The sequence below is a fragment of the Parambassis ranga genome, chromosome 9, assembly GCF_900634625.1.
Source record: "Parambassis ranga chromosome 9, fParRan2.1, whole genome shotgun sequence".
Lineage (NCBI taxonomy): Eukaryota > Metazoa > Chordata > Actinopteri > Ambassidae > Parambassis > Parambassis ranga.
Window position 1 is genome coordinate 20104872 of NC_041030.1, and position 27652 is coordinate 20132523.

Genomic DNA, 27652 nt, shown 5'->3' on the forward strand with positions numbered 1-27652 from the left:
GCCCCTCTGCTTTAAAATCTTAGTGTTTGGTTTTCTGAGCGAACAACAGCAGTGATTTATCGTATTTAGTTTCTTATGCCCATTAAACACACAGAAAGTAAAGTGCTCGTGCAAAAACACTTGTTCTCGAGGCCGACGAACGGTTTCTTAACGATAAAAAGCACTTTTTGAAAAGATGAAGAGAAGAGAGACCATGTGGCAGCGTTTGTCAACACCTTGGAGGAATGTTCTTTAATGTTGGTACATAACTGAACCACAGTCACCCCCCCCCCACACCACCCAGTCCACACACAGAGGAAGACACCCACCCCTCCCCCCCACCCCCCCCCACCCTTCTCTGTGAATATATCAAATACTGTCATTCCAACAGGTTTACAGAGCAGCGCTAGTGCACCCTTTCACAATAAGAGCGCGCCGCTTCCACGGTTAAAAGATGGAACAGGCCGACAAAAAAAAAAACACTCAGGAGTGAGGAGGGGGAGGAGGAGGGGCGGGGTTACATTGCATGAGAGAAGCTGTGGACAAGTGTTCATGAGTGCACCTTTATACAGGACAATTCAAGAGTGCCCAGTGGAGAAAACACAACTAAGCTCTAAACATCAGAGAACTCCTGTTATGATGAAAACACATAACATCAGCTGTAACTCTATACCACAGTAATAATAGAAAAAAAAGCATCATTTTAGTACCAAAGCCCATCATTCGCCTTCAAGAGAATGGATGTTTTTGTCAAATAAAAAGTTTAAAATGGCCATTTTCTTGTATTTTTTTAATACACATATCCAGTGCTACACGATCAGCGTCTAGATTAAAAAGCGGCTGAATAAAGAGACGATAGTACCACGATGCGTGAAAGGCCAACAGATGTCTGAGGGGACACCCCCCCCCCTCCCCTCTGTGACAAAAAGAAGACAGTTCAGAGCAGCAGGTTTTTTTTTTGTTTGTGTTTTTTTGGAGATCCCTGGTGAGGCAGAAATTGGCAATGCCAGCCTGATTGGACAGATCCATCAGAAGAGTCCACGCGGGAAGAGATCGTAGTGACGGCAGAGCAGTCCCAACAGTCCTAAAGGGTTTGTACGGAGGAGCGCCGCCTCCTGATGTCCGTCTGAAGAGGCGCTTCCACAGAACAGGAAGGATTTCAGTGCTGCAGCTGAGCTCTAAAACACGACAGTGCTGAACTAATAAATACTTCATGTAAAAATGGATGAGAGGGAAAAAAACACACCACATGCTTGAGCCGTGGTTGTAGTTTAAAAAGAAAAAAAAACAAGAGTCCTAAATAAAACCCGACAGATCGCACAAAGGAGAAGAAGCAAATTCAGCCGGCATTCCTCTATTCATTGCAAGCACCAGTCCCTCCTCACACACACACACACACACACACACACACACACACACACACACACACACACACACACACACACACACACACTTTCCCTTGTTACTGCCTTGGTCCACCTACAGGTCCTTAGATGTGGCCGTGTAGGATTCCAGACCAAGCCTGGCGGAGAGCTTGGTTGAGGGGCATCAATGCAGTCAGGAATAAAGCAGGATGGGGATTAGGATGATTCGGGTGGTAGTGGGTTTATAATCCAGGCCTGCTATTTTCCACTTTTCTTTGGCACAGCACTTCTCTTGGCCTGCCACAGGTGGTTGTGGATGGTCAGTGCGTCCACGCTGACCGACACAGTCTTGGCAGGGATGACGGTGAACTGCTTTCGGTCCGAGCTGTACTTGTACAGCTTGTCGATCATCTTCTTGCTGATGCTCTTGGGTCCGGTGCCCGTCAGCTTCTGTATCTCTTCGGTGTCGGGGAAGTACGAGTAGAGGGCGCGAAACTGACAGCCGCCGTCACGGAACAGGATCATCAGGTGGTTGGACTCGCACTTCTCCAGCTCCTACAGAAGCAGGTGAAAGGTTACTCAACAAAAACCTAAAAAATGCAGTTAGCAGGGTTTGTGCCACCTTTGTAAGGAAGATATGGACAAAAAGACACTTTAATTAATCAAAACAATCACACAATATCACACTCATAAAGTAGGTCCATGCTGGGCTGAAACACTGACCTCTAGGATCTGGTTCTTCTGGGGCTCGTTGACTTTGCCGGCCAGGCAGCAGTGAGAGATTGCATTATGGATGATTGGCTTGTTTGACTTGGCGCTGGGCTCCTTAAAAAGTTTGGGACCTAAAGGAGGGATAGTCGGGTAAGAGTCCATGTCTCCATTAGCCATTCAGCGATGATGATTGCTGGGTAACTCAGTCGCCACCACCTGATCTGCACTCACCAGTATACTCGGCCATGGAGGTGATGGAAGATGCGGTGGAGCCGTTGTCCCAGTCTCTTTCTGCAGTTCGACTGTTGTTGCGACTGCCTGGAAATGACTCCACCGAGTCGCAGCTGGACAAAACGAAGACATGAAGAGCAGGACAGAAAACAAAGACAACAGGATGGTAAAACAACACTATAAAGCAGGAGGTAAAAAAAGAAAGTATTTGTGAGTAACTTACCGCTGGGAGCCCGCCCCTCCAGAGTTGACGCTGTCAGCCTCGTTGGTGGCAGCAGAGGCCAGAGACAAACTGGAGCCAGACTGGGCGTTGCTCAGGTTGTCTGCTGTGTGAAACACAAAAAAAGATTTGGAAGGATAAGGAAGAATGGATTTTAGTAACATAAATAATTATGAAATAAAGAGCCTGTAAAGAAAAAAAAGACAGCTGTAGCTAAATGTAAAAGTGGTGATGTAACAGTCTTACGTGTGGAAGAACACTTGGAGAAATTATCGCTGGAGGATTCCTCTCTGAAGACGGACTTGGGTCTGTGTTTTTGCTTGGGTTTGGGGGTCTTGGGCGTTTTGGGCTTCACGAGGCCTTGTTCCTCGAACATCTCTTGTTGCTTCCGCCGCAGATAGTCTTGCTTTATCAGCTCTCGCCGTGTTTTCTCCTCCTCTTTACGCAGGCGCTCCTCCTCGGCCTTCCGCCTGGAGATGAAGAGCAAGCCACAGGATTTTAGCTTTATCTTCTGGAAGAATAACAACACCTGATTCTTATGTTAATAACGTGGAAGACTTCACCTGACTTCATCTCGTTTGAGCTCAGATTCTGCTTCTAGTTGTTGTTTACGGAGTCGAGCCTCTTCGGCTTTCTTCTGTTGCTTCAGTAAGAATGCTGCTCTCTTTTTAGCAAGTTCATCCTCTGCTTTCTGCTCATCCTGGGACATGAAAATGAATAATGAATTATATATAATATAGAAATCACCATGATGATAAAGCTTATCGTTTAAATGTGTATGTACTGGCGTTACCTTGAAGAAGAAGCCCATGACTGACTTCTGCTCTCCGTCGCCGCTCTCTGTCGTTCTGTCCTCCGCTCCCTCCTCTTCCTCGGGGGCCTTCAGCTCTGACAGATCAACCTCAATCAGGTGGGTTTTGCTGCGCTGCAGCTCCTCAGATGGTATATTCTCTTTCCCCGAGCCGTCTGAAGAATTGAGCTCAGACTCTCTCAGGGTGCTGGACAGGCACACATCAAAGGACACTTCTGGGGCAGCCACTGCCGTCAGGTCAACTCGGGTCGGCAGACGCATGTTGGCCTCATCGTGAAGGCGGAAGTTTGCACTCCGAAGGTGGCCAGAGCCTGGCCTGTCGATTGTCTCTCCTGCTGTGGGCTTTCTGGGGCTGTCGGGCTGATCGGCCCTGGGGGACCTGCCCCCAGCTGACTGCCTCGAGTGTGGTAATGTCTCTGACCCACTCTGAGTCGGGGTGAGAGTCCTTGAAGCCTGCCGGCTCTGCTCCTTGGCTATTTTTAGCTCTGATGGTTTGGACCTGGATCTGGAGCTTAGCTTGTGGGGTTTCCTGCTTGGAGCGGTTCCAGTGCCAGAGATGTGCTCCACAAAGTGAAAGCCCGTCCCTGTCTTAGTGTCACCATTTTTGTCGCTGGTGAGAGGAGGAGGAGGAGGAGGAGCCGCGCCAGGAGGGGACTGTACATTCTGTTTCATCAGCATCTCCTGCTGCAGTGAGAGCTGCATCATCTGCTGCTGGATGCCGCTGATGGCGTCATTCAGCAGCTCAATGGAGCGACTACACTCATTAAGGTCCAACTCTTCATCTAGATAGAAACTGCCGATGTTTTCTTTTTTTTCCGCTTCTAAGGCACCAGCAGGGACGGTCCCCTCCACCTCCTTCTCCCCTCTCAGGGTATCAACACACATATCATCTTTACTTGATGGTCCTTTCTCCCCATTGAGGTCGTCCTTGGAGATGTCAGCTTTCAGTGGGTTGGGTAACGTGTCACTCTTTCCTCCACCTTTCTTTACAATGTGGAGAAACGCTGCCTTACCCAGCTTCTGTCTCTGCCTCGCAGAGAGCACTTCCATCTTCTTCTTCTGGTGCTCAATGGCACGTCGCTTTTCTTCCAGCTGCATGCGAAGCTGGACTATTTCAGAAGCCAGTACATTCGCACCACCGCTGCCATCGCCTGTTCGACTACATCCTCCCAGGGGGGAGGAGGGACTCTGGTCTCTCTTAAGTCTCCAGGAGGAAGCCAGGGGCCCGCTGCTCTCGGATCCATCTGGAGTGGTCCTCTGGGAGCTGGAGGCACTGGAGCGCAGGTCGTGGTTGCTGCCAAAGCGTTGCTGCTGGGCTTTACGCTCAGCGAAGGAGGTCATGCGCACACTGCTACTGGCCATGCTGCTCGCTTGGGAGTGCGTGCTGAGACACGGGCTGGAACGACCGCTGCCACCGTTCATGTCTTTGTCCTCGTGCTCTTTAACATTCATGTCTTCTTGGAGTTTGGCGGATTCTTCTTCCTCATTTTCCTGATTGAAGGTTTTCTTGGTCCAGTTGGTGCCTTTCGTGGTAATAGCTTCATCCAAATCCTCCTCTTCCTCATCCAGGTCTTCCAGCTCAGCGTCCAGACCCTGGCCAGATTTTGCTTCTTCAGAGTCTGAATGCAGGTAGAAACCCTCCGCTGGCTCCCTGGATGCAGGGTCCACACTGCTGGTCTGAAGCGGCCTGAAACCAGCCTCACCCTGGGGAGGCTCCTCTATCAGGTCCTCCTCCTCACCAGGAGAGCTGAATGTTTGGTTCAGGTTAGGAGCTTTCCTGCGAACAGCTGCTGTAGATCCATCTCCTCGTCGTAGTGATCCTCTTCCCGCAGACCTGGCAACCTCGCCGCTCTCCTCCTCCTTGTTTAAGCATACAGACTTCTCTTTAGCCGTTTTGAGCACGGCAGGCATTAGTGGTTCAAGGTAAAAGCTATCCGTTGCAGATTTGGAGTCGGTTGAAGGTTTGGCAGTTGCTTGTGTCCCATCAACCCGTTTGGGGGTGGCGGAACCTTCAGTCCTGGCAACTGCCATTAGAGTTTCTTCCTCATCCTCAATGTTGACATTTCCCAGCAGACTGTGGCCGTTAAGTCTGCGCATCGCAGCGTGCGACGGCTGGTGGACAGACGTCTGGTGTTTGGGAGTGACGTTGGTGATGTTGGAAGCCAGGCTGTCTTTACTGATGGAGCGGGCCAAACTGACACTATCACCAGAAGCCATGTCTGCATCGCTGTCAGTGGCTGAATGTAACAGGAAGGGACTCAGCGTGGACATAGGTCTGTGGAAAGAGAGCATGTACTGTCAAGTAATGACAAAACTAGTTGATTTTTATTACTCTTAACAAAGAATTTTTGGGTACCTCTGCCTCTTTTCAGGCCAGGCTGTGACAGAACCCCGGGGTTGCTGTCCATCCATCTGAGTCAGAGAGTTTGAACGGTTTCTCAGACCTAGAAACACAAACATCATCAGTAACCTCAATATGAACCTGATTTTACTCTAGACTAGAGAAGGAAACTTGTCTGTACCTGAACTGTCCTCTCCTTGCTGCTTTTGTTGTCTCTGTCGCAGGGGCAGGAGTGGATGAGAAGGACTGAAGGTTGGACCCCCTTTGCTACAAGCAAACAAAACAAACGGTCATAACTTCATTCAAACTCTCTCAGAAGAAAGAAAAACACAATCAGCACAAGTTATGTTGAACACACTGCAACCCACAGTACCCATTGTATTGTGCATCAAAACACAACTCAGTCCCAAAACAAGTCAGATAATGTAAACACACAACAGACAAGCAGGTGTTATGAAAAAGCCGCAGCTCCAAGCATCCCAACATGTTTGTGCCACGTTAACACCAACAACCCACACAAACACTGTGTGAAGACACCAGGTTAGAGCTGAAGGTGAACATGAATAAAGACCACATGATATCTACCCATCCGTGTAGGGCTACTGTAACTTGTTAGAAGACAGGATCATGATGAAGCGGAATGTGAAGGAAAGTGAGAAAAGACTTACAGGGGGTCAGAGTCTTCAGGGTGCAGGAAGTACCTGTTACAGACTTCTGGGCTGCTCTGGTTGTCGACCACACCAGGACTAGCCAGGAAGCTGCGCTTGGTGGCATTGGAGATGGGCACTGATGGACGGGCACTCTTGGGATGAGCAATAGCTCGAGCTGAAAAGCAAAGGATGGCATAAAAACAAATCCGTCCCAAGTGGAGGAGCAGGAGGGGAGAATATTGTACTACTCTTCTTGTTTGTGGTATATCAACAGAGATAGTAACATATGAAACATATAACATATGACAGAGGTGATGAAACAGAAGCTGTTCAGGGTTCAGGGAGTTGAAACTGTTCAGTCCAAGTGTCATGTGTGTCTGTTTATTGTCATTTTCCAGATACCCGGTGATGCTTACCATCTTTGAACTCTTGGAGATCTCTGGGCTGGACAAACTCTGGCTTGACGGTCTCAAACCACCAGAAAAGTTCAGCGATAAACACCATCACATTGTGCTACACAAAGACCAGGCACACACATTAGAAACACTTTAATACAGATAAACAGTGAAGTTTAATTGCACTGTGCAGCACAAATGTGTTGATTTTGTACCTTGAGCACAAGCGGCGAGTAGAGCATGTCCTCAGTGGTCAGATAGAAGCTTTTGTTCAGATACTCGCTGGCAAACTCTCTGAGCAGCTGGATGTTGTACAGGCTATCAGCGATTGAAGGTACTTCCTTTAGGCAAATATCTGATTGGGCAGGCAGAGAGCAGGTCAGATGAGGATACAACTCAATGACCTGATGGCTATAAATGTCACAGTGACTGGACTGGGACAGTAAGCAATGTGGAAGCGACAAAAATAGGATCACACATGGATATTAAATTCAGTGTGTTAGCAGGGTATGTCTACTGGTCATTCCAAATGAAAACAAAAATCTTTGAGGAGAACTGATAACTTGTGAGCTGCTCCTATTAAATATGAGTGTGTGTGTGTGTGTGTGAAGGCATGTGCATGGAAGTTCATCATACCCTCCAGCTTCATGTGGTCTGGGCAGTAGTAATGGACCACAGTGAGCAGTGCAGCTCCGTCACAAACATCCCTCATCAGGTCTTCAAGCAGTGGGAAGAAGGGCAGCTGTCTGCCTGAAGCGTGCTCCCGGCGATACCGTACCTAACCACCAGGGGGAGAGCATTAGGGTTTTATGAGGAGAAACCCCACAACGACACAACACACCCACAGGTTACAACTAGTGAGTGACAAACCACAAAACATCCTAAATGCGATGACTAGAGTCAATCAATCTCTTTTATTGAGATTCACATCTGATCTAGTCAAAGCATGTAACGTCCATGGATGTTTTTCCTTCAGGTAATGTCGAATAATTAAAGGAAATGATCAAGGTTCTCCCTAGGAGCTTCACTGCAAAAATATATCAATTTAATGAGTAGAAGTTGAAGCTCCTCTTCAACTAATTAAGCAGCATGTTTTTTAAGACCCCTGCTGAGTGACAAAGTCCATTATTACCATGTTTAGGGAGAACCCTGATGACCTGCTTAACTGGGAGGAGATGGAGGTGAAGGTGTTAGAGACGTGACATGAACAACACAGAGTGGAGGCTCAGCCTTCCTCCGACTTTATTAGTGGAACTCTGTTAAATTAGGCGACGTGAGCCAGCTGACTGGGATAGAAAGTGGGGTAAACACTGGCCCACTTAAATAAGTGTATAGTTAGTACAGTAGCTCACCCCAGATGCAGCAGATACAGACTCTACACAGCCGGATGTGGATTTTCAGTTTTCAGAATTCACTGATCCTTGCACAAATTAACTAAAATCTACAAACTCAAATGATACTGACTAATGCTGATAATAGCAACTAAAAAGAGAAGTCGCTTACAGACCTGCAAACTCATTTGTGATGACATAAATTCAAATATTTTCAAAGATTTAAAATGATTCTCATTATTGTGAGAACACTTCTCACTCCTTATGAACAGCAACAGACCAGAACTTAAAACTAATTTGGCAGAACTGATGCACTGGATTGTTGATTGGATTGTTTAGGAGCACATAGTTGGAATCAAAAACTCTGGTATTTGCTGGTTTAGTGTGTATTCAGCTTTGGGTCTCAAAAGGGTGACAGAAAAAGCAAAGTCAGTGTGTCAAATATGAAGTTTAAAGGTGGCCTCTGATGGTGGCACAGCATACATGAGTGTAGGCTATAGTGTAGTTTGACAGTGTAAAGTGACACCAGCGCTAGTAGCTAGCAAACTTAGCAAGCAATGTTTTCCAGTCATGGAACTTAACAGTAAGGTTACGCATCACAAACTAACAAATGCTGCTGTCAATGATGTTCTAGTCACATTATAATCAGGAGAGCCCTAAAAATAAGCACAATTTACAAAATACATGCTTTGAGGTTCTAAAAGACAGAAAAAAATCTAACATCCAACTAATTTTAGTGACGTTTTTGGGTGCGAGTCCACAGCTATACTACAAAGACAGCTTCTGTCACAAGCCACAGGTGAAACAAAGGAGAAGCTCTACTTCAAGACAAAGTCTACGTAAGTGACTTCTTCCCTTCCACTATACCGCTTCAGAGTGCTCCTCTGGCTCCAGCATGCAGTGGGCCAGCTCGTGCATCAGATCAGGCTGACATACACAAAGAGTAGAGATATACTGTCAGAGGAGACCGTGGGCACATAGGAAAAACAGTGTAAGAGCAGGAAGAGAGAGAGAGAGAGAGACAGACTGGAGGAAGAATGACAAAGCAGATCAGTGAGCAGAGGTGGATAAAGCATGGGTCTGCAAAGCAAAGGAGAGGTGTAGGCATGGGTTCGCTCTTTCATTTTCACTGGGCAAGCAAATACCACATACACTTACACACAGGGAATCCACATGGCCTAGTTTAGCTTGAAATGAGGTAGCAGACATTGCGCAGCTAAGAGAATAACCTTACACCTGTGTGACATATTTACCAAAAGGAAGGGGGGAAAAAACAACCTGTCAGCTTCCTCCCCCTTGCTGACACACTGGCTACAAGCAGCACAGAATGAGCCTGAATGAGCCATGGTGGAGTGTGCGCTCACATCAACACACAACTATGCGTGCAAGGGGGAGAAGAGGGGGGGAGAAAATGCGGTTATGGGGGCTGGCATCCAACTTACAGGGACTAGCTTCCAATACCATTTGGAGGGAGACTATCCAGTTTGCAGGGATAAGAGAGGGGGGAGGGAGGGACAGATGAGGAAGAGGAGCAGAGAGATTAACAGGTCAGAGGTCACAGACAAAAGGATCGGATCTGCTTCCGGTTTAAACAGAGATAAAAGAGAGGAGGGTCAGAACAACTTGAGATTAGGGTGAAACATTCCAAAGGATGATGCTGCTGTCTAACTTCTCCTTGACCCACCTGGATGTACACATGAGGAGAATGTAGTAGTAGTATAAGAACAACTAGAAGTCCTTTACCTTTTGGTGGCTAGGGGACTCCAGGGGGTGGTGCTTGACTTTGTGTTCCCTTTCTGTAATGTCCCTCATCTTCATGTTCACCTGAAGAGGACAAAACTTTGTCACCGGGTAATCCAGATGTTTATATGCAGGATAGCCTGCAACAACAGCTGTTACCTTATCGATTTCTGTCTTTTGTTATGCACACACACAGTCCAGGAGTTCCTAATTTCCTTCCTCAATGACTTTCTTTTTACATGACATTAACATGTCTTTACAAAAGTTGTTCTTTTATGGAGAAAGCAGAGTGATCTGCATGTGTATACACAATCATCTGTATCCATATAAAAGACCTCCCTAACAGCGATGGTATTGGACATCACAATGATTCATGGACATACTGTGTCATGCTTTCGCTGCCTCAGGCCTTCGGATCGATTGAAGAATGAGTGCAACGTGAGCTTGAGCCTCTTGTGTGTGAATCACATCCACACAGCACTGACACACAGGCCTCAAGAAGACAAGTGGGACACTGTCACGTCATCCCACATACTGCTGAGCATCAAGCCCATAACAACAACAGGCAGACTTACAGACAATACAACACCTAAATGTAATCCGAGACATGTTTGTGAAAGGTTTTTAAGTCAAAAAATGTGCTGCCATGTTACATCGTCTGGGTGTGTTCGAACCTTGTTGATCCAGAAGATCATCGCATCCTCCAGGTCAAACGGCAGCTCCTTAGAGGCACTGAAGGTGGAGAAGCGCTTGACAGAGGCCACCACTTTCTCGATGCTGATCATCTCCACTGTGTAAGCCATCATCAGGGCATCGATCATGGGCATGTGGGCACTCTGAATGAGAGATACAGAAAGACACAAACACAGGACAATTTTATTGGATTTTTTTGTCAGAGTTTCCAATGGAATTAAAAGAAAGCTAGAGGCAAGAATTAGCAGCATAATGTAGCTTAACACCATGTAGCACTACAGCTTTTTTCCCCCTGAATAAATACATGACAAAGTCTAGCATTTCTGTCTAATTTGTTTGTCTTCTTTCAGGACTTGTGTGAAAATCTGCTGATGAATTAGTCATATTTGTGCAAAAACATGGCAAATCATTCAAACAGATTCACAAACTTTCACGCACACGTGCAGGCTTGGATCATCCCAAACATACCAGGAACAGAAAACGGCTACAGAGCCAAACTTCCTGTAAGATTTCAAACGGCTCTTTTAGAGACTGGTACATCCTGGTACCTAAAATGTGGATAAATGAACTGGAATTATTGGTAACGGGCTGTGGCTAATTCACAGCTCCAGTGGGACCATCCTGTGGTTACTAAACAATTGCATAGCTTTAAATAACCTCAAAGGCTTAATCAAAGCTGAAATCTCCCATTCAGCACAGTAGGTGTCCCGATCTAAACCCGCTCTCTACATCCTATTGCAATCAAGAGGCCCAGCAGGGCATCCCTCTTCTTTGTGGCCCGACACCTGCTGCCTAAAGTCAAAATATTGATCCTGTATGGATAACCAGTGTTGAATTCAACACCAAATAATAGGAAAGTCTCTTCCCCTTGTCCTCATTATGAATTTAAAGTAAGGGTCATATCCCACAGCATTACATACGCTAATAACCTGAAAGCATTACAGAATAGGTATTTAACAACAATATGCCATTGTTCCTGTCAGTGCTTTGTGTAACACACTGCCAGGCTAATCCAATTGGTGATGGAAGTGCACAGAGATTAGGCTCGTTAACATAACGAATGAGAGCTATTCAGAGCTTTCTCCACAGCACAACCTAGATGGACACAAACAACAGAGAACATATACTCCCAAACTTACACTTTTAGAAAGCAAATGTGTAGTATGTGGCATTTTGTCATAAAAAAATTAACACAACAAGGCATAATGCAAACTGTGAGATCCCACATTAACACATTTTGCACATAGATGCAGACTTATTTGTTTCATTAGATAACTGCTGGACAAAAGATTTTGGGTCAATGAAATACAATCCTCATTGTTTTGTGCACCATAGCTGTCACATTTTCACATCACACTTTTGTAAGCTGCCCACCGGACCAAGAGTGGTTTCAAATCTACCCCCAATCCTGCTCACAAATTAAGATTTTGGACTAAATCAGAGAATCTTTCCACACCTCTGCACAGGAGTTTAGAAACAGCCCGTCACAATTGCTATATGACCACTGTCGATAGGTTTTGCACGAAAGAGTAAATATAACAGCAGGACGTTTCAATCTTTTGTCCTCCTCCAACACTCACTGCCCTTCATCATCATCACAGCATGCAGCTGCAAGGGGAGTGAGGGCTGCTGTTGCCCCAAGCTCGCTCTGTGTGTTCACAAATACATATGGGAGTCTGAGCTGGCCCAAGAGAACGGCTCACTTCTTAAGGTTCGACCAGCCCCAGGTGTTACCCCAAACAAGAGTCAGACAGGGTGCGGAGGAACAGTCTGCAGGTAAAGGATCTGTTCCACTCACACACCATGTGGGGAAATGCTGGTTGCCATGGAAACGCCTGTCAAGTCAGCAAAATGCAGAGCAATGGGTAAGCGGTGTCCTGCTCAGGATTTTCCATCCCCTCACTGAGCTTTGTGTCTGGCTGCTTACACACAGGCCTGGGTGGATTATTTTGTCAGACAGCTAGGCAAGAAAAAGCAGGCGCACATCACTCACTATCCAGCCTGTAGAATGGCCTGCTGAACACCAGTCATGGTTTCCATGGTAACAGCCTTGCTGGTGTTGTTCAGTCTATCCTGTGTGAAGAGCGCTTGGTGACACTGTGAGACATAAGATCTCACTGCTCATTGGACGGGTGTGTGTGTGTGTGCCTGCGTCAGCAAAGACATGTCAACAGAGAAAGCCACCAGTGTCCCGCACAAACGGACATCAGATGTTGCTGTCAATACATTTGCAATTATTCGTCAGAAGCAAGCTAATGAAAGGCAGCAAAACTGAGCTGAGTAACAGGCGTTCTGGGTTTTAAGTGGCAAAATGCTCTTAACAGATTGAAAGAAAATGTAGGTGGGAAAAAATATCACAGACAATGAAATCCATTCTAAGAAGCATTAACGCAAGAGTAACCCTCTTAGCACTGATATCCCTGATTAAACCGCCTGATGCAGAGGGGCACAGGCTTCGGTTTTTTTAATAGAGACTGCTGGTGACATATTTAACAAAGCCTTCTTCCTAAACATGAGATTATTGCCACTAGCAAGCGGTCCTTTTGTCAACAATGAGTGTGTAACCTTGTTTTAATAAACTTTTGTCACTTTGTGATCACATACAAATCAAAGTGTTGTAATCAGTTGGCAGTCAAAACACCTGTATAATGTTTGCAGAGGTGTGTGTGTGTGTGTGAACACTGTTTCCTGCACGATAACAACTGTACAGTCTGTCCAGCTTTACATGCAAACCTCTGGTGGCATGTTAGAGCTGACAGACAAGAACTGGTGCACTTCCAAAACGTTCCAAGTGGAACTCATGCTCTAGAGTTTCCGTTATGGGAGTGCGAGTATGTAGACATAAATAGACTTCTGGCGGTAACAGTTTGTAACAGAACATCCCATACCCAAAAGCTTGGGATGAATCAATCAATATGCGTACACTACCCTGTGAGGAATGCATGTCCTAACAGTCAAAAACCAAAACTGCCTGTTGCTGCTGCGGCTGCCTTAAATCAAACATGATGGTCAGTAACAACAGTTTGTGTTTGTTTTGACGGGATAATAAACTGCTGAAAAAGACAATTTTTCACATTAACATTGCCATATGTTAAGACTCAAGTGTACAGTCTGGCCAAATACTGACAGACCTAATCTAATCACAGCCTCACCTTGCATAGCAAATCCTCACACAACCAGTATAACAGGCAAATTCCACTTGTTCATTTGCATTGAAACGATAAGATTGTGCCAAATATAGACCGTTCAGCTCAGTCAACCTGTAAATCACGTCACATATGCAGTGAATCAAACTGCAAAAAATGAAATTTTTGTGCCAATCCCAAGGTTTTCCTTGTTACTTTTTCACACAGTGTATATAGAAGAGGCTCCCTGGTGTCTCTAAAGTCTATGACTGAGACTGATGGCAGTGCTGGATACAGATGAAAGCACTAGCTACTTACACTGTTTTCACTGTGTTCAGAAGCAGGAAGAGCTGCTGATGTGACAGGTAATGAGCAAAGTTGTTCTGGCCCCTGGCCTGGTTTCCTTCTTCTCTGGCAAGCAATCTGTGCTAAACGTTAGAGGAGTAGCTAAATGTATGTCCCTCTGCAGCATCATCACCTGTGTAGTACAACATGTGCACACTGATCAGTATTTAACAACTATGCATCCACTCACCATTTTGATGGGCATACAGGCCAGGTCCCCCTCTGTGACAGGTGTATCGTCACTCTCTACGACATAAATGCCCTTCCTGGAGAGGGCCTGGATGACGGACATGTGGGACTGAAGAGACGCTGCCTGCTCCGTCTTGAGGATGAGGGCACAAACGCGGCAGTAAAGCTCACAGGACAGCAGGAGGCGAATGACGGGAGGTTTGATGTGTTCCTGGTCATACTGGTCTGTGTAGAACGGGTCCCTTAAGTCCTCTGGAATATGGTCTGCAATGGAGAGAGCCATTACATGAACCACATGCATCTAAAGTATATAGCATATAGTTTAGCTTCAGCTAGCTCAAATTGTGGCATGAATTGAAGCTGTTTAGCACTTAACAGGAACATATACTTCACAGAACTCTACAGTGTAAACAAGCCCCAGGAATGTAACAAAGCAAAGCCCTCATCGTGTAATATTTGTTCAATACAAGCTTCAGTTTACATGGAGCAAACATGGCCATTTGTATTTGTAAGCCACAACTTTTTGCCTCAGGAGAACACTAGTAAACAGATCCTTGCTGAAGCTTAGTCCTCAGTAAGAGCAGGCTTCAAGTGACAATGTGGACTGCTGAAGAAACAGAAAGAAAAACCATGACCCACAGATGCAATTCTGTTGTTTAGGATGTGAAGTCATTCTCAAAACCAGAACCCACAACCATATAAGGTCAGGGAGTGAAGCAGCTGACATGAAACATGCACACACCAAATTTATACTGCAAAGTAAAGCACACGTGTGAGATCAAAACAGGTCTGAAATAAAATGGTGCAGTGTTAGAAATAACCCTGTTCTGTTAAATCTGTTTTCAACTCTGCCTGAGCTCCAGTAATACAGCATTAAGCTGTATGTGTGTGTATGAGATGCGTTCTTAGCGTCTGCACTGACTGTCGGGATAAAGGGAGGCAGTCATCAGCAACCTCCTGTTCACAAAAACAGGAAGGCAGACAGGCAGCTTCTTCCAGCTGGTTTTGTGGATGATAATGTACAAAAGAAGAAACAATAAACTGATGATGTTTCCATGGTAAACTGTACTATAATAATATTTTTGTGACCATCATCACTATTACCACTGTTACTTGCAATGAAAATGTGCTTTTAACTTATTTGACTTTTTAACACTTGTTTAAGCCGACCTTAGTTTGGATACATTTACTAATGTTACAGATAGGGGGTTTCCACATTTGAAGTTATGTCTTTGTGCTTCATCTGTGTTGCACTTTCCTGTGAAAATCACAAAAATGTTTACATTTATTTGGGTGGCTATGCGGGCACCCTGATCACATCCATCTTGTATTCTGTGTATTATAGACATCACTGCTAATTGGAGCTCACTCATATGATCTCTGGCTCCATGCACATGGTGGATATAAGAAGGCTGTTGTACAACAATATTCATCTACCATGTGCAACACCCAGCAGTTTGGATCATTCCTGGAGAGCTGTGTCAGAGTATATAGACACATTAGAACAGTGGGAGTAATTGTGAATGAAAACAAAGGGGTCTGTCTGGAGCGAGTCTTCACGTTTGACTTCATTCCACAGACACTGATGTCGTGTGGCAGCTGCCCCCCCTACCTTCCTGCCAACCAGAGCCAAGCTAAAAAAACGTACTATCTGAAGTGGGGTGGAGCATGAGGAGAGGGCCTGGCAACAAGACCCAGGATATCCTACCAGCAAAGTCAATCAACCATGACCTGCACCGTACTATAATCAGCACAGACGGGCAGAACAAGGACCTGCAATGTGCCCGCAACCATGACACGTTCTCACTCTGGTCGGCGTTGTGTCTGGCTGTCTGTGGAGCAGCTGTGGCACACGCAGAGGGCAGTAGGACAGGAGGAGCGTGAACACAAACACAGCAGACAAAAACAAATGATGTGTATGTGAATCCCTGAAACGATCCCCACATCATGGGAAGGCTGCACTTATTTATAATGGATCTACTTTGCATCAATTGTCCACACGTCACTGTTTCCTGACCATGACTGCACAAACCAAACAAACAACTGCGCAGCATTAGCAATATACCAGACACCATATGAGACCTAGAATGAACATAAAATGGGCCTCATTCATCCGAGTCCCCTTGGGAGTAAGATAATTGGGACTGCACCTGAGAGTTGCCTCCCTCTGGGCCTCCACGGCTTTGGAGCTACTGTACACTTTAGACTGAGAGAGCATGTCCACCCCGGTTAATCTGTTGTGCACCGTTTGTCTGTACGAAGAAGCTCAATATGCTCCATCGTTAGCAATGGCATATGTGGACAAGACGGGCCTTGGAATAAGCTCAGAGGAAAATATGAGCCTTAGTAATGAACCTTAGCGCAAAGTGGGGCTTTTAGCTAAAACAAGCAAAGACAGGAGACAATAACAACCTATCCATTACCTGGATTACCATTAAAACTCCAGTCCTACAGTCATTTATTTAGATTGAATGCCTCAACAGGATTAGGAAATCTGTGTAATGACCACAGATATGTAGCAGACCACAGAATACAAAGGTAAGCGTGCATGAGCCTACACTGATGCAACAGACATGCAAAGCAGTGGATGATGGGACTTATGCATCAGATAGCCGACTAAGCTCGACCACTGTGATAAGGAGACACCCTGCAGCACAACGAAAAGTTACCCAACGCCCCTTCAGTAAAACAATGGCTGTTTTCCGACATGAATACGTCAGCAGCTGCTGACAGCTAATCACCTATCAAACGGTACGGTGTTCTCTGGTGGCTTAAGTTTAATAAGCTCGGCACACAGCCCACTTTTTCTTTTCTAATGGTTTATGTGCAGGTATTAGCATGTGGAAATCATTAGAGGCGTTGCCAGTCTGAACACATTTCAGCTTGCTGCTTAATATTTCAACAATTTCACACACATTTATTACAGCTAACTAACCGATAAGATGTGCAGAGTACCAAAACTAAGAATTGCATTTTAATGGCTTTAGTTATCAGTAGGTGATTTAAGGGCTTGATATCCAGTCTTACATCCAAATACAACATAATTGATGGCCCCCTACTGAGCCCTCTCGTAAGATTATCAGTGCCACGCAACACAACCTAAAGCATCCTCTCCAAATCAAATGCATTGTTCTGTATCTTAATTGATCATATAGCTAGAAGCACCTAATAACTCACAGCTGGGAATGAGGCTTCAATATATAATCTTCATATTTAGAGGATGCTAGTTCTAAAGCAAACAATAAAACAGCCTCTTAACACAACTCCTCTCATCCCTAATATTTACTCTACTTCTAAATAATAAAAACCACAAAGAAGACAGTAAAATCTGGCCTAAAGGGCCTAGCTACTAATGCTGACACAATCTTAACAGTGACTGGCAGGGTAGATCAGTATATTCAATGCTCTGAGTATAGTGCAACTAATCCTTAGTGCCTGACACCCGGTCTGATTTAGGTTCAATCTCAGTGGCCACTCTAAAAGAATAGAAGGATCTGGTGATTCAGTGAAGGGTTGGCTCAAACGTACACATGCACAAATGCATCTCTCTCCTGGTTTTTTGCTGCCATCGTTTCACTACTAATGCATTAATGATGATGAGAAGAGCAACAATAACAACTGCCATCCATGGATCTGAACAAGAAAACCTGCTTTGTGTTTATGTATCACGAGTGTAAATTAAATTACTCACCAATGCCATAGGCTTTAGCAAACAGCCACCGCAGGTTGGCAGCTATTTTTGCTCTGGCGGAGTCATACATCTCCAAAGGCACGACGTCAATTGTGCCTTCAGCAGCTCCAGCCATGTCGACTTTTCGCCTGGTACTGTCCCCGCCAGCACACAAATCAACATCCATCCTTATGAAAAATAAACAAAAAACTCAAGTCAAAAATCATACATGACACCAACCAGATAACATGACATTAGCCATCCCCAGCCTACAAAGTTGTCAGATGCTGAAGTTGAGCGATTCTTTAATAAATAATACAATAATTGCATCTTGTGTTTAGTGTCTTTAGTGATCATTAGGCTTGCAAGTCGTGGTTGAGACTGAGAACTAAATTGGCACCCTTGCAGGCATATTACAATCATTACAGAGTGATGACAGAGTGGAGAGGCACCATCTTCGTTGTACCCGATACTTAAAGGAATCTACAGTAAACCCACGGTGTCTAAAATCTGTCCATAAAAAAATAACACTTCTGGTTCTGTATGTGGCACATCATGTATCGTACTAGCTCACAAGTGCCAAGCAAGGAACATCAGATAGTGGGTTCACAATAAACAAAACAGATAATGATCCCACTCAATCTGAGGGATGCTACAAATCTCAGTCAAGACAATTACACTTTTCAATGACTAAATTTTAGTTAAATTATTTAAATATTGTTCAAAATGTGCCTACATCAGATTCACAGCACTTTCACTTTTAATGTCTCCACCAGTCTTGCCACAACTTGGGCCTAGGATCAGGGAGACTTTCTATAATATTTACTTCACAACGACCTAAACAGCATCTTTGTTTTGTAATCTTAAATTATGGATGCAAACATTTTGTGGAAAATCAGGTCTAAAGTCACAAGGAATGTTGGTTTAATCCTTCATACAACTAACGATAACACTGCTTATTGTTAGCTTAAGTTATTGTTTTATTACCTGTAGCATTGTCTGAACGTTACCATCAAAGGCCCGATGATGACGTACAGATAAACTCGGTAAATAGGTAATTAACTGAACATTTTTATTGAGAATGACCGTTAGAAGACGAGGTGAATATTTTCCAAACCTTAGAATTAGCTTAGCGGCCATGAATGCAAATGTAAAACAGCTAACTGACGCCGGCTAACTGTTAGCCTGCTAGCTTGTATAGTAAAGCAGCACCACTGCATTCATTGAACCCGGGAATGACGTTAGCTAGCTGGCAACACATTACCTTGAAAGGTGTGGTGTATTCCCGAGTCACCCTTTTGTTCCGCAGGGACAAACGCTTAACCAAGGACCTGCCTCGTGTAGAAATTACACCAGCGGCAGCGACGCATCATATCCAGCTAATAAACGCTAGCAAAGAAGGAAGGCGAGTCTCTGTGTGGTCCCCTCCCAGCAACAAGACCCGAACCGCGGCCTGCGTGACAACCGCTCCACGGCAGACTTTTCAGCAGAAACAAACGCTCCCGGGCAGAGGTGAGGAGGGACCTCTACGGTGAAAACGGGCTCCTCTGATTATTAAAAATCTATCTCTGTATTACATGCATCGTGTTCAATGAAACACATATGTGGTGTTGTGCTGTGAGGACCAGCAGTGTGTTCGCGCTCTGCCCATAGAAATACAACGACCGTCCCAGCCTGCCTGGAGGCTCCCACTGCGCATGCGTGATTGCTTTCCAGACTCTTGATGGTTGTGGCACACAAAACTCTGCACAAACTCATTTTTATTTCTTTTGTTAGTTTGAATTTAAATTTGACACTGTCATAAAGTCATCTAACATAAAATATACATTAATCAACTTATCAAAACACGTTGTATCGTTATAATATGCCGTTTTCTTGGTTTATTTTTGCGACATAAAACACTGCTGACATCTACCGGTGAAAGGTGGATTAAAGATTGGAATAATTAGTCCTAAAACTAAATCCTTTGTATTTTGTTTTTCATGTTGTGTTCAAATATGATGTGATTTAATTGCAGGGTTACATTTCTAAATGAATCTTATTGCACCACCTACTGGTGAAAGAAATTTGATTTGAGGAAAGGTGAAAATAAAAGGTGATTGTGACTCAAGTTGTAGCATTCAAATTAAATACATACGTGACAGACTGTAATTCAACTGGGACACACATATGGTGAGTTTGACTTTCTAACAATAATTAGAATATCAGTGGAGTTTCCATGGAAATGACCCGGAAGTAGTTACATATAGCCAAAAAAAAATCCAAATACTGTTTATAAACAATGACCAATAATACACTGAATAAAATCAAACAACTATGTTTGTAAGAGCCATATGTGTATGAGTAATTGTAAATGGGTGTCAGAGGCCATAGGGGGCGCTAAACGGTATTATTTTGATGTCATGAAGTTGAAACTATAATTTATTTATTTATTAATCCAATCGTGGTATTTACCTGGAGCAGACAGCCCCGTAGCACCTCTTGTTAGCCGCTTTCGGTCCGTCCGTCCACCCCGTTGCCTTCACCGGGGAAGCGAAGTGTTCTACTATTCCGGCCACAAAGCGAAGGCAATTGTCTTTTTTTACTGATGTTTTAATCTCCTTTTTACTGATGTTGTATCTCCTCCTACAAATTTCAAGCTACAACTACCATTTTAGTCTTGAAACGCTCATTAGATCCTGCTCTATAAAAACTTGTATTCAGAATTTTCTAATTCGGGATCGGTTCCGCACGCCAGGCTCCCAAAGTTGGAGTGGGTTTTGATGTCTCCTCTGCTGTTACCATAGTGACATGGTAAGGGCTTCAGCTCAGGGAAACACAGCTGGGAGGTGGAGGTGGGAGATCATGCAAGTTGGATTGTGGGTTTAGCTGAAGAGTCAGCTGACAAGGACGCAAAGTTTGCTTCACCAGAATATGGATTCTGGTGTTTGGTGCATCGTGATGGAGAATACACTAATGGTGCTGATAAGACTGTCACAGTTCAGAAGAGTCTCCAGAGGATCAGAGTCCAGCTGGACTATGACAGGGGGGAGGTGTCCTTCTACAACTCTGAAGACATGACTCTCATCTGCTCTTACAGAGACACTTTCACTGAGAAACTCCTCCCATATTTTAATATTAGAAAGTCTGCTGGTTCAACAACCACTGATATCAAAGTGTGTCAGTCTGAGATCAGGTTGTTGACCTCTGAGTGATTCTTTACAATTTGTGCAGTTAGTTTGGAACCTTTAGGATAATCCAGTTAATCCTGGTCAAACACCAACAATGAGATTGAGTTCAGACTTCTTTGCATCTTTATAATAAACAAACAGTTTGTGACTGTTTCTAATAAACCTGTTGATTATTTTAGTCCATAAATAACTGAAAATAGAAGATGTTGTTCTTGGTTCATGACTTTAATGATGAATCGTCTGTCTTGGATCTGGCTGTTCAGTCTCTGTAAACCTCTGGTTTATTTTCATTATTCTTGAGTTAAGCTGGAGCTGCTGTTTGTTTATATGTGTCAATAAAAAAACACAAATCAAAGCTGTGCTGCAGTTTTTGTCTCCACAGACACACACACAGAATCTTCTATTTAAACTGTCATTTTATTGATAACACCTTAACACATTTCCACGTACTTGCGTACTTGCGTACTTGCGTTACTTCTAAGACACAAACTTGAGTTCTTTGCTTGCTTAACCGTTACTTGTTAACTGTTATTAGTTTGATTGCCGTTGCTAGGCAATCCATTCAACTATCAAAATGTTCATCTCACAGAGGGCATTCCGGGTCAACTTCTTTCTTTTCAAAAAATTATAGTTTTTCAAATATTAGGCAATTTCGGTGTCATTTTTAACATTGAGAGATATGAGAGAGCCCTTCAACGAGGGTCATCTGACAAATGTATCTCCTCCTACCTTTGTCTCTCATATTAAACAGTTCTCCAAGACCGCTTTCTTTCACCTGCGTAATATTGCTAAGATCAGGAGCATCCTCTCTCAGAGTGATGCTGAAAAGTTCATCCATGCTTTTGTCACTTCAAGACTGGACTACTGCAACTCTTTATTGTCAGGATGTCCACATTACTCCATCAACAGTCTGCAGCTGATCCAGAACGCAGCAGCTAGAGTTCTGACAGGAAGCAGCCAAAGGGATCATATCTCTCCTGTTCTAGTGTCTCTTCACTGGCTCCCAGTGGACTCAAGAATACACTTCAAGATCCTTCTTCTAACCTACAAGGCTCTACATGGACTAGCTCCATTGTATCTGCAGGACCTGATAGTACCATATGTTCCTAATGTATGTTCCTCATACTGGTAATATCGTCTCATAATCTGTGTTTACTGTCTTCCTCATAGTTTTGTGCCTCGCTCTCCCTCTCTCTCTCTCGCTCTCTCTCTCTCTCTCTCTCTCTCTTTGCAGGTCTCAAGACCTGCATGCTGACCTGCAGTCTGGCCCCTGAACTCTCTTGTGCTCATTGACTTCATCAGCCCCTGCTGCTCATCTTTGTTTTGATTACTATCAAATTACTATTACTACTTATGGATTGACGATATATATATAGATATCCATTATAATATAATCACTGTTTCATCTTATTTGTCATGTTTGCTGCATGTTTGCTCCCCTCTCTCTCTCTCTCTCCTTCATCCTCTCTGTCCTGTCTCCCTCTTCTTCTCCTCCTCTACCCGGCCGACTAGCAGCAGGAAGTTCTTCCTTAAGAGCCGGGTCCTGCTCAAGGTTTCTTCCTCTTAGAGGTAGTTTTTCCTTGCCACAGTAATCGTAAGGGGGGTTCAGGCTCTGGGTCTCATACTGAGTTTCTGTGAAGCGCTTTGAGACAATTTCTGATTGTAAAATGCGCTATATAAATAAAACTGAATTGAATTGAATTGAATTATAATCCTCATTAGATGCTGCTCCATCAAACTTGTATTCAGACTTTCCTAATTCCGGATTGTTTCCGCACGCCAGGCTCTCAAAGTTGGAGTGGTTTTTGAGGTCTCCTCTGCTGTTATCATGGTGACAGGCTGACACACAGAGGCATACAAAGCTCTGAATTGCTCTGATTCTCCAGCAATTCAGAGCAATCCTCCTTCAGGAAATGCCCTTTTCTAGTTATAACTGCTTTCACAGCGTCTTTGTTTCCATGGAAATGACCCGGAAATGGCTGCATATAACAAAAAAAAATGAAATACAAATAATGTTTATAAACAATAACCAATAATACATATGTTTATGAGTAATTGTAAATGGGTGTCAGAGGCATTAGGGGGCGTTGAAGGATTTGGCGCCCGTGGCAGTGCCACAGGTGATTTAAGTAGGGAAAATTAAAGCATCTGGTTCTGATGAATGGGGAAGCAAACAGTTTTTTGACTGTATGAATATTGCTTTGTAAACGGTATTATTTTGTTGTCATGAAGTTGAAACTTCATAAACACGATTTAATAAACCGATATTATTTACGGCAAGATAGAATACTGTTTCATTCATTCAAATACACGTCAAACAAACATTGGACATCAGCCGGTAGCTGCATGTATTGGACGTAGTAGCTACAATGTTACTAAATAGATAATTAAAAATAATAATAATTCTGTAAATTGTAGCCTACTTAAACTGTGAGCGAAAACTGTGGCTTAGTGCCACCTTGTGGACAATTAATGCACTAGCAGTTACACTGATGTTTTTGCTTGTGTTTTGATATGCTGCTGCTACAACTTAATTTCCCCTTGGGGGTCTGTCTGTCTGTGACTGAGAAACAGCACCAGCTAGTGGGGACACTAGTGAAAAGCAGTTTCATGTCAGTCATCTCCGCCCATCACATGAAGAAACGAAACCAAAAGGTTTGAACTGATCAGACAGGAAACAGTGCCACATTGCAGGCTGACACACACGGAGCTACAGAGACTGTATTGTTGGTGAGTCCTTGAAAACATCTAGAAATCTGTGGAAATGGCTGAGAGAGCTCTTTTTGAAAGTTTCTTGAGCTGCCATGTTTGTTCAGAGACTTTCAAAGATCCTGTGACTCTGAGCTGCAGCCACAGCTTCTGTTCAAGCTGCCTGCAGAAATTCTGGGAACAAACTAAAAATAAAAACTGTCCCATCTGTAAAAGATCATCAAAGTATGATCCATCTATTAACCTTTCTCTGAAAGAGCTGGCTGACTCCTTTGCTCAGAGGAAGACTTCAACTGAGGAAGAAGGAGAAAAGCAGGAAGAGAAGAAGGAGGAGGTGGTCTGTGATAAACACCCAGAGGTACCTTACTGGTTCTGTGAGGACGAGCAGAGAGCTGTGTGTCCTGTCTGTGAGTTTTCTCTGCACCAGACTCACAAAGTGGTTCCTGTAGAACAAGCAGTCAGAGACCTGAAGGAGCAGCTGAGATCTGACTTAAAGTCTCTGCAGGACAAGAGGGACAAATACAAACAAGTGGAGGACACATACAATGAAATGTCTCAACACGTCAAGAAGCAGCTGTTGTCCACAGAGACGCAGATCAGAGCAGAGTTCAACAAGCTCCACCAGTTCCTGAAAGAGGAAGAGGAGTCCAGACTGGCAGTTCTGAGGGAGGAAGAGGAGCAGAAGGGGAAGACTCTGAGCAGAGAGATGAAGAGGATTCAGCAGCAGATGTCCTCTCTGTCAGACAGCATCTCTGCTGTTGAAGAAGAGCTGCAGAAACAGCAGGTGTCATTCCTCAGCAGTTATAAAGACACTCAGAGCAGAGCCAGAGCCCAGAGCTCACTGTCAGATCCACAGCTGGTCTCAGGAGCACTGATAGATGTGGCCAAACACCTGGGCAACCTGTCCTTCAGAGTCTGGGAGAAGATGAAGGACAAGGTCCACTTCAGTCCTGTCATTCTGGACCCAAACACTGCTAATGGATGTCTCCATCTGTCTGATGATCTGACCAGTGTGAGACATGGAGACACAGAGCAGAAACTTCCTGATAATCCAGAGAGACACACTAAATATCCTGATGTTTTAGGCTCTGAGGGCTTCAGCTCAGGGAAACACAGCTGGGAGGTGGAGGTGGGAGATCATCCTGACTGGATTGTGGGTTTAGTTAAAGAGTCAGCTGACAAGGACGCAGAGTCTGCTTCACCGGAATATGGATTCTGGTGTTTAACACATCGCAGTGGAAAATACACTGATGGTGCTGATAAGACTGTCACAGTTCAGAAGAGTCTCCAGAGGATCAGAGTCCAGCTGGACTATGACAGGGGGAAGGTGTCCTTCTACAACTCTGAAGACATGACTCACATCTGCACTCACAGAGACACTTTCACTGAGAAACTCCTCCCATATTTTAGTGTTGGAAAGTCTGCTGGTTCAACAACCACTGATATCAAAGTGTGTCAGTCTGAGATCAGGTTGTTGACCTCTGAGTGATTCTTTACAATTTGTGCAGTTAGTTTGGAACCTTTAGGATAATCCAGTTAATCCTGGTCAAACACCAACAATGAGATTGAGTTCAGACTTCTTTGCATCTTTATAATAAACAAACAGTTTGTGACTGTTTCTAATAAACCTGTTGATTATTTTAGTCCATTAATACCTGAAAATAGAAGATGTTGTTCTTGGTTCATGACTTTAATGATGAATCGTCTGTCTTGGATCTGGCTGTTCAGTCTCTGTAAACCTCTGGTTTATTTTCATTATTCTTGAGTTAAGCTGGAGCTGCTGTTTGTTTATATGTGTCAATAAAAAAACACAAATCAAAGCTGTGCTGCAGTTTTTGTCTCCACAGACACACACACAGAATCTTCTATTTAAACTGTCATTTTATTGATAACACCTTAACACATTTCCACGTACTTGCGTTACTTCTAAGACACAAACTTGAGTTCTTTGCTTGCTTAACCGTTACTTGTTAACTGTTATTAGTTTGATTGCCGTTGCTAGGCAATCCATTCAACTATCAAAATGTTCATCTCACAGAGGGCATTCCGGTTCAACTTCTTTCTTTTCAAAAAATTATAGTTTTTCAAATATTAGGCAATTTCGGTGTCATTTTTAACATTGAGAGATATGAGAGAGCCCTTCAACGAGGGTCATCTGACAAATGTATCTCCTCCTACAAATTTCAAGCTACAGACTCCATTTTAGTCTTAAAACAGAGTCTGTCTCTGAGTTATCTTTGATCAAGACATGTCGTTTGTCTCTCATATTAAACAGTTCTCCAAGACCGCTTTCTTTCACCTGTGTACTATTACTAAGATCAGGAGCATCCTCTCTCAGAATGATGCTGAAAAGCTCATCCATGCTTTTGTCACTTCAAGACTGGACTACTGCAACTCTTTATTGTCAGGATGTCCACATTACTCCATCAACAGTCTGCAGCTGATCCAGACTGCAGCAGCTAGAGTTCTGACAGGAAGCAGCCAAAGGGATCATATCTCTCCTGTTCTAGTGTCTCTTCACTGGCTCCCAGTGGACTCAAGAATACACTTCAAGATCCTTCTTCTAACCTACAAGGCTCTACATGGACTAGCTCCATTGTATCTGCAGGACCTGATAGTACCATATGTTCCTAATGTATGTTCCTCATACTGGTAATATCGTCTCATAATCTGTGTTTACTGTCTTCCTCATAGTTTTGTGCCTCGCTCTCCCTCTCTCTCTCTCTCTCTCTCTCTCTCTCTCTCTCTCTCTTTGCAGGTCTCAAGACCTGCATGCTGACCTGCAGTCTGGCCCCTGAACTGGCTCTTGTGCTCATTGACTTCATCGGCCCCTGCTGCTCATCTTTGTTTTGATTACTATCAAATTACTATTACTACTTATGGATTGACGATATATATATAGATATCCATTATAATATAATCACTGTTTCATCTTATTTGTCATGTTTGCTGCATGTTTGCTCCCCTCTCTCTCTCTCTCTCTCCTTCATCCTCTCTGTCCTGTCTCCCTCTTCTTCTCCTCCTCTACCCGGCCGACTAGCAGCAGGAAGTTCTTCCTTAAGAGCCGGGTCCTGCTCAAGGTTTCTTCCTCTTAGAGGTAGTTTTTCCTTGCCACAGTAATCGTAAGGGGGGTTCAGGCTCTGGGTCTCACACTGAGTTTCTGTGAAGCGCTTTGAGATAATTTCTGATTGTAAAATGCGCTATATAAATAAAACTGAATTGAATTGAATTGAATTATAATCCTCATTAGATGCTGCTCCATCAAACTTGTATTCAGACTTTCCTAATTCCGGATTGTTTCCGCACGCCAGGCTCTCAAAGTTGGAGTGGTTTTTGAGGTCCCCTCTGCTGTTACCATGGTGACAGGCTGACACACAGAGGCATACAAAGCTCTGAATTGCTCTGATTCTCCAGCAATTCAGAGCAATCCTTCTTCAGGAAATGCCCTTTTCTAGTTATAACTGCTTTCACAGCGTCTTTGTTTCCATGGAAATGACCCGGAAATGGCTACATATAACAAAAAAAAATGAAATACAAATAATGTTTATAAACAATAACCAATAATACATATGTTTATGAGTAATTGTAAATGGGTGTCAGAGGCATTAGGGGGCGTTGAAGGATTTGGCGCTTGTGGCAGTGCCACAGGTGATTTAAGTGGGGAAAATTAAAGCATCTGGTTCTGATGAATGGGGAAGCAAACAGTTTTTTGACTGTATGAATATTGCTTTGTAAACGGTATTATTTTGTTGTCATGAAGTTGAAACTTCATAAACACGATTTAATAAACCGATATTATTTACGGCAAGATAGAATACTGTTTCATTCATTCAAATACACGTCAAACAAACATTGGACATCAGCCGGTAGCTGCATGTATTGGACGTTGTAGCTACAATGTTACTAAATAGATACTAAAAAAATAATAATAATTCTGTAAATTGTAGCCTACTTAAACTGTGAGCGAAAACTGTGGCT

General features: G+C 43.9%; 2 protein-coding genes across 8 annotated transcripts; one reads left to right on the plus strand and one right to left on the minus strand.

The window, feature by feature from the left end:
* Positions 1-448: 448 nt before the first annotated feature.
* On the minus strand, positions 449-19458 carry camsap1b (calmodulin regulated spectrin-associated protein 1b). Of its 6 annotated transcripts, none has more exons than XM_028413791.1 (19): positions 19060-19458; positions 17817-17983; positions 14127-14389; positions 10448-10609; positions 9777-9857; positions 9476-9508; positions 7339-7480; positions 6918-7057; positions 6724-6820; positions 6359-6482; positions 5839-5924; positions 5673-5760; positions 3299-5591; positions 3069-3205; positions 2752-2975; positions 2509-2611; positions 2286-2398; positions 2067-2185; positions 449-1898 (listed from the first exon to the last, which is right to left on the minus strand). In XM_028413791.1, the coding sequence occupies exons 2-19, from the start codon at positions 17980-17982 to the stop codon at positions 1602-1604; spliced, it is 4668 nt and encodes a 1555-aa protein (XP_028269592.1). In that variant the 5' UTR covers position 17983; positions 19060-19458; the 3' UTR covers positions 449-1601. The 6 variants fall into 6 exon arrangements, with proteins under 6 accessions (XP_028269592.1, XP_028269590.1, XP_028269589.1 ...); XM_028413789.1 differs by having other exon boundaries at positions 2509-2608; positions 6326-6482; XM_028413788.1 differs by having other exon boundaries at positions 6326-6482.
* Positions 19459-23607: 4149 nt separating this feature from the next.
* On the plus strand, positions 23608-27543 carry LOC114441670 (nuclear factor 7, brain-like). Of its 2 annotated transcripts, XM_028414699.1 has the most exons (2): positions 23608-25159; positions 27323-27543. In XM_028414699.1, exons 1-2 carry the CDS (start codon positions 23730-23732, stop codon positions 27324-27326), a joined length of 1434 nt encoding a protein of 477 aa, XP_028270500.1. In that variant the 5' UTR covers positions 23608-23729; the 3' UTR covers positions 27327-27543. The 2 variants fall into 2 exon arrangements, with proteins under 2 accessions (XP_028270500.1, XP_028270499.1); XM_028414698.1 differs by lacking the exon at positions 27323-27543 and having other exon boundaries at positions 23608-25494.
* Positions 27544-27652: the final 109 nt, after the last annotated feature.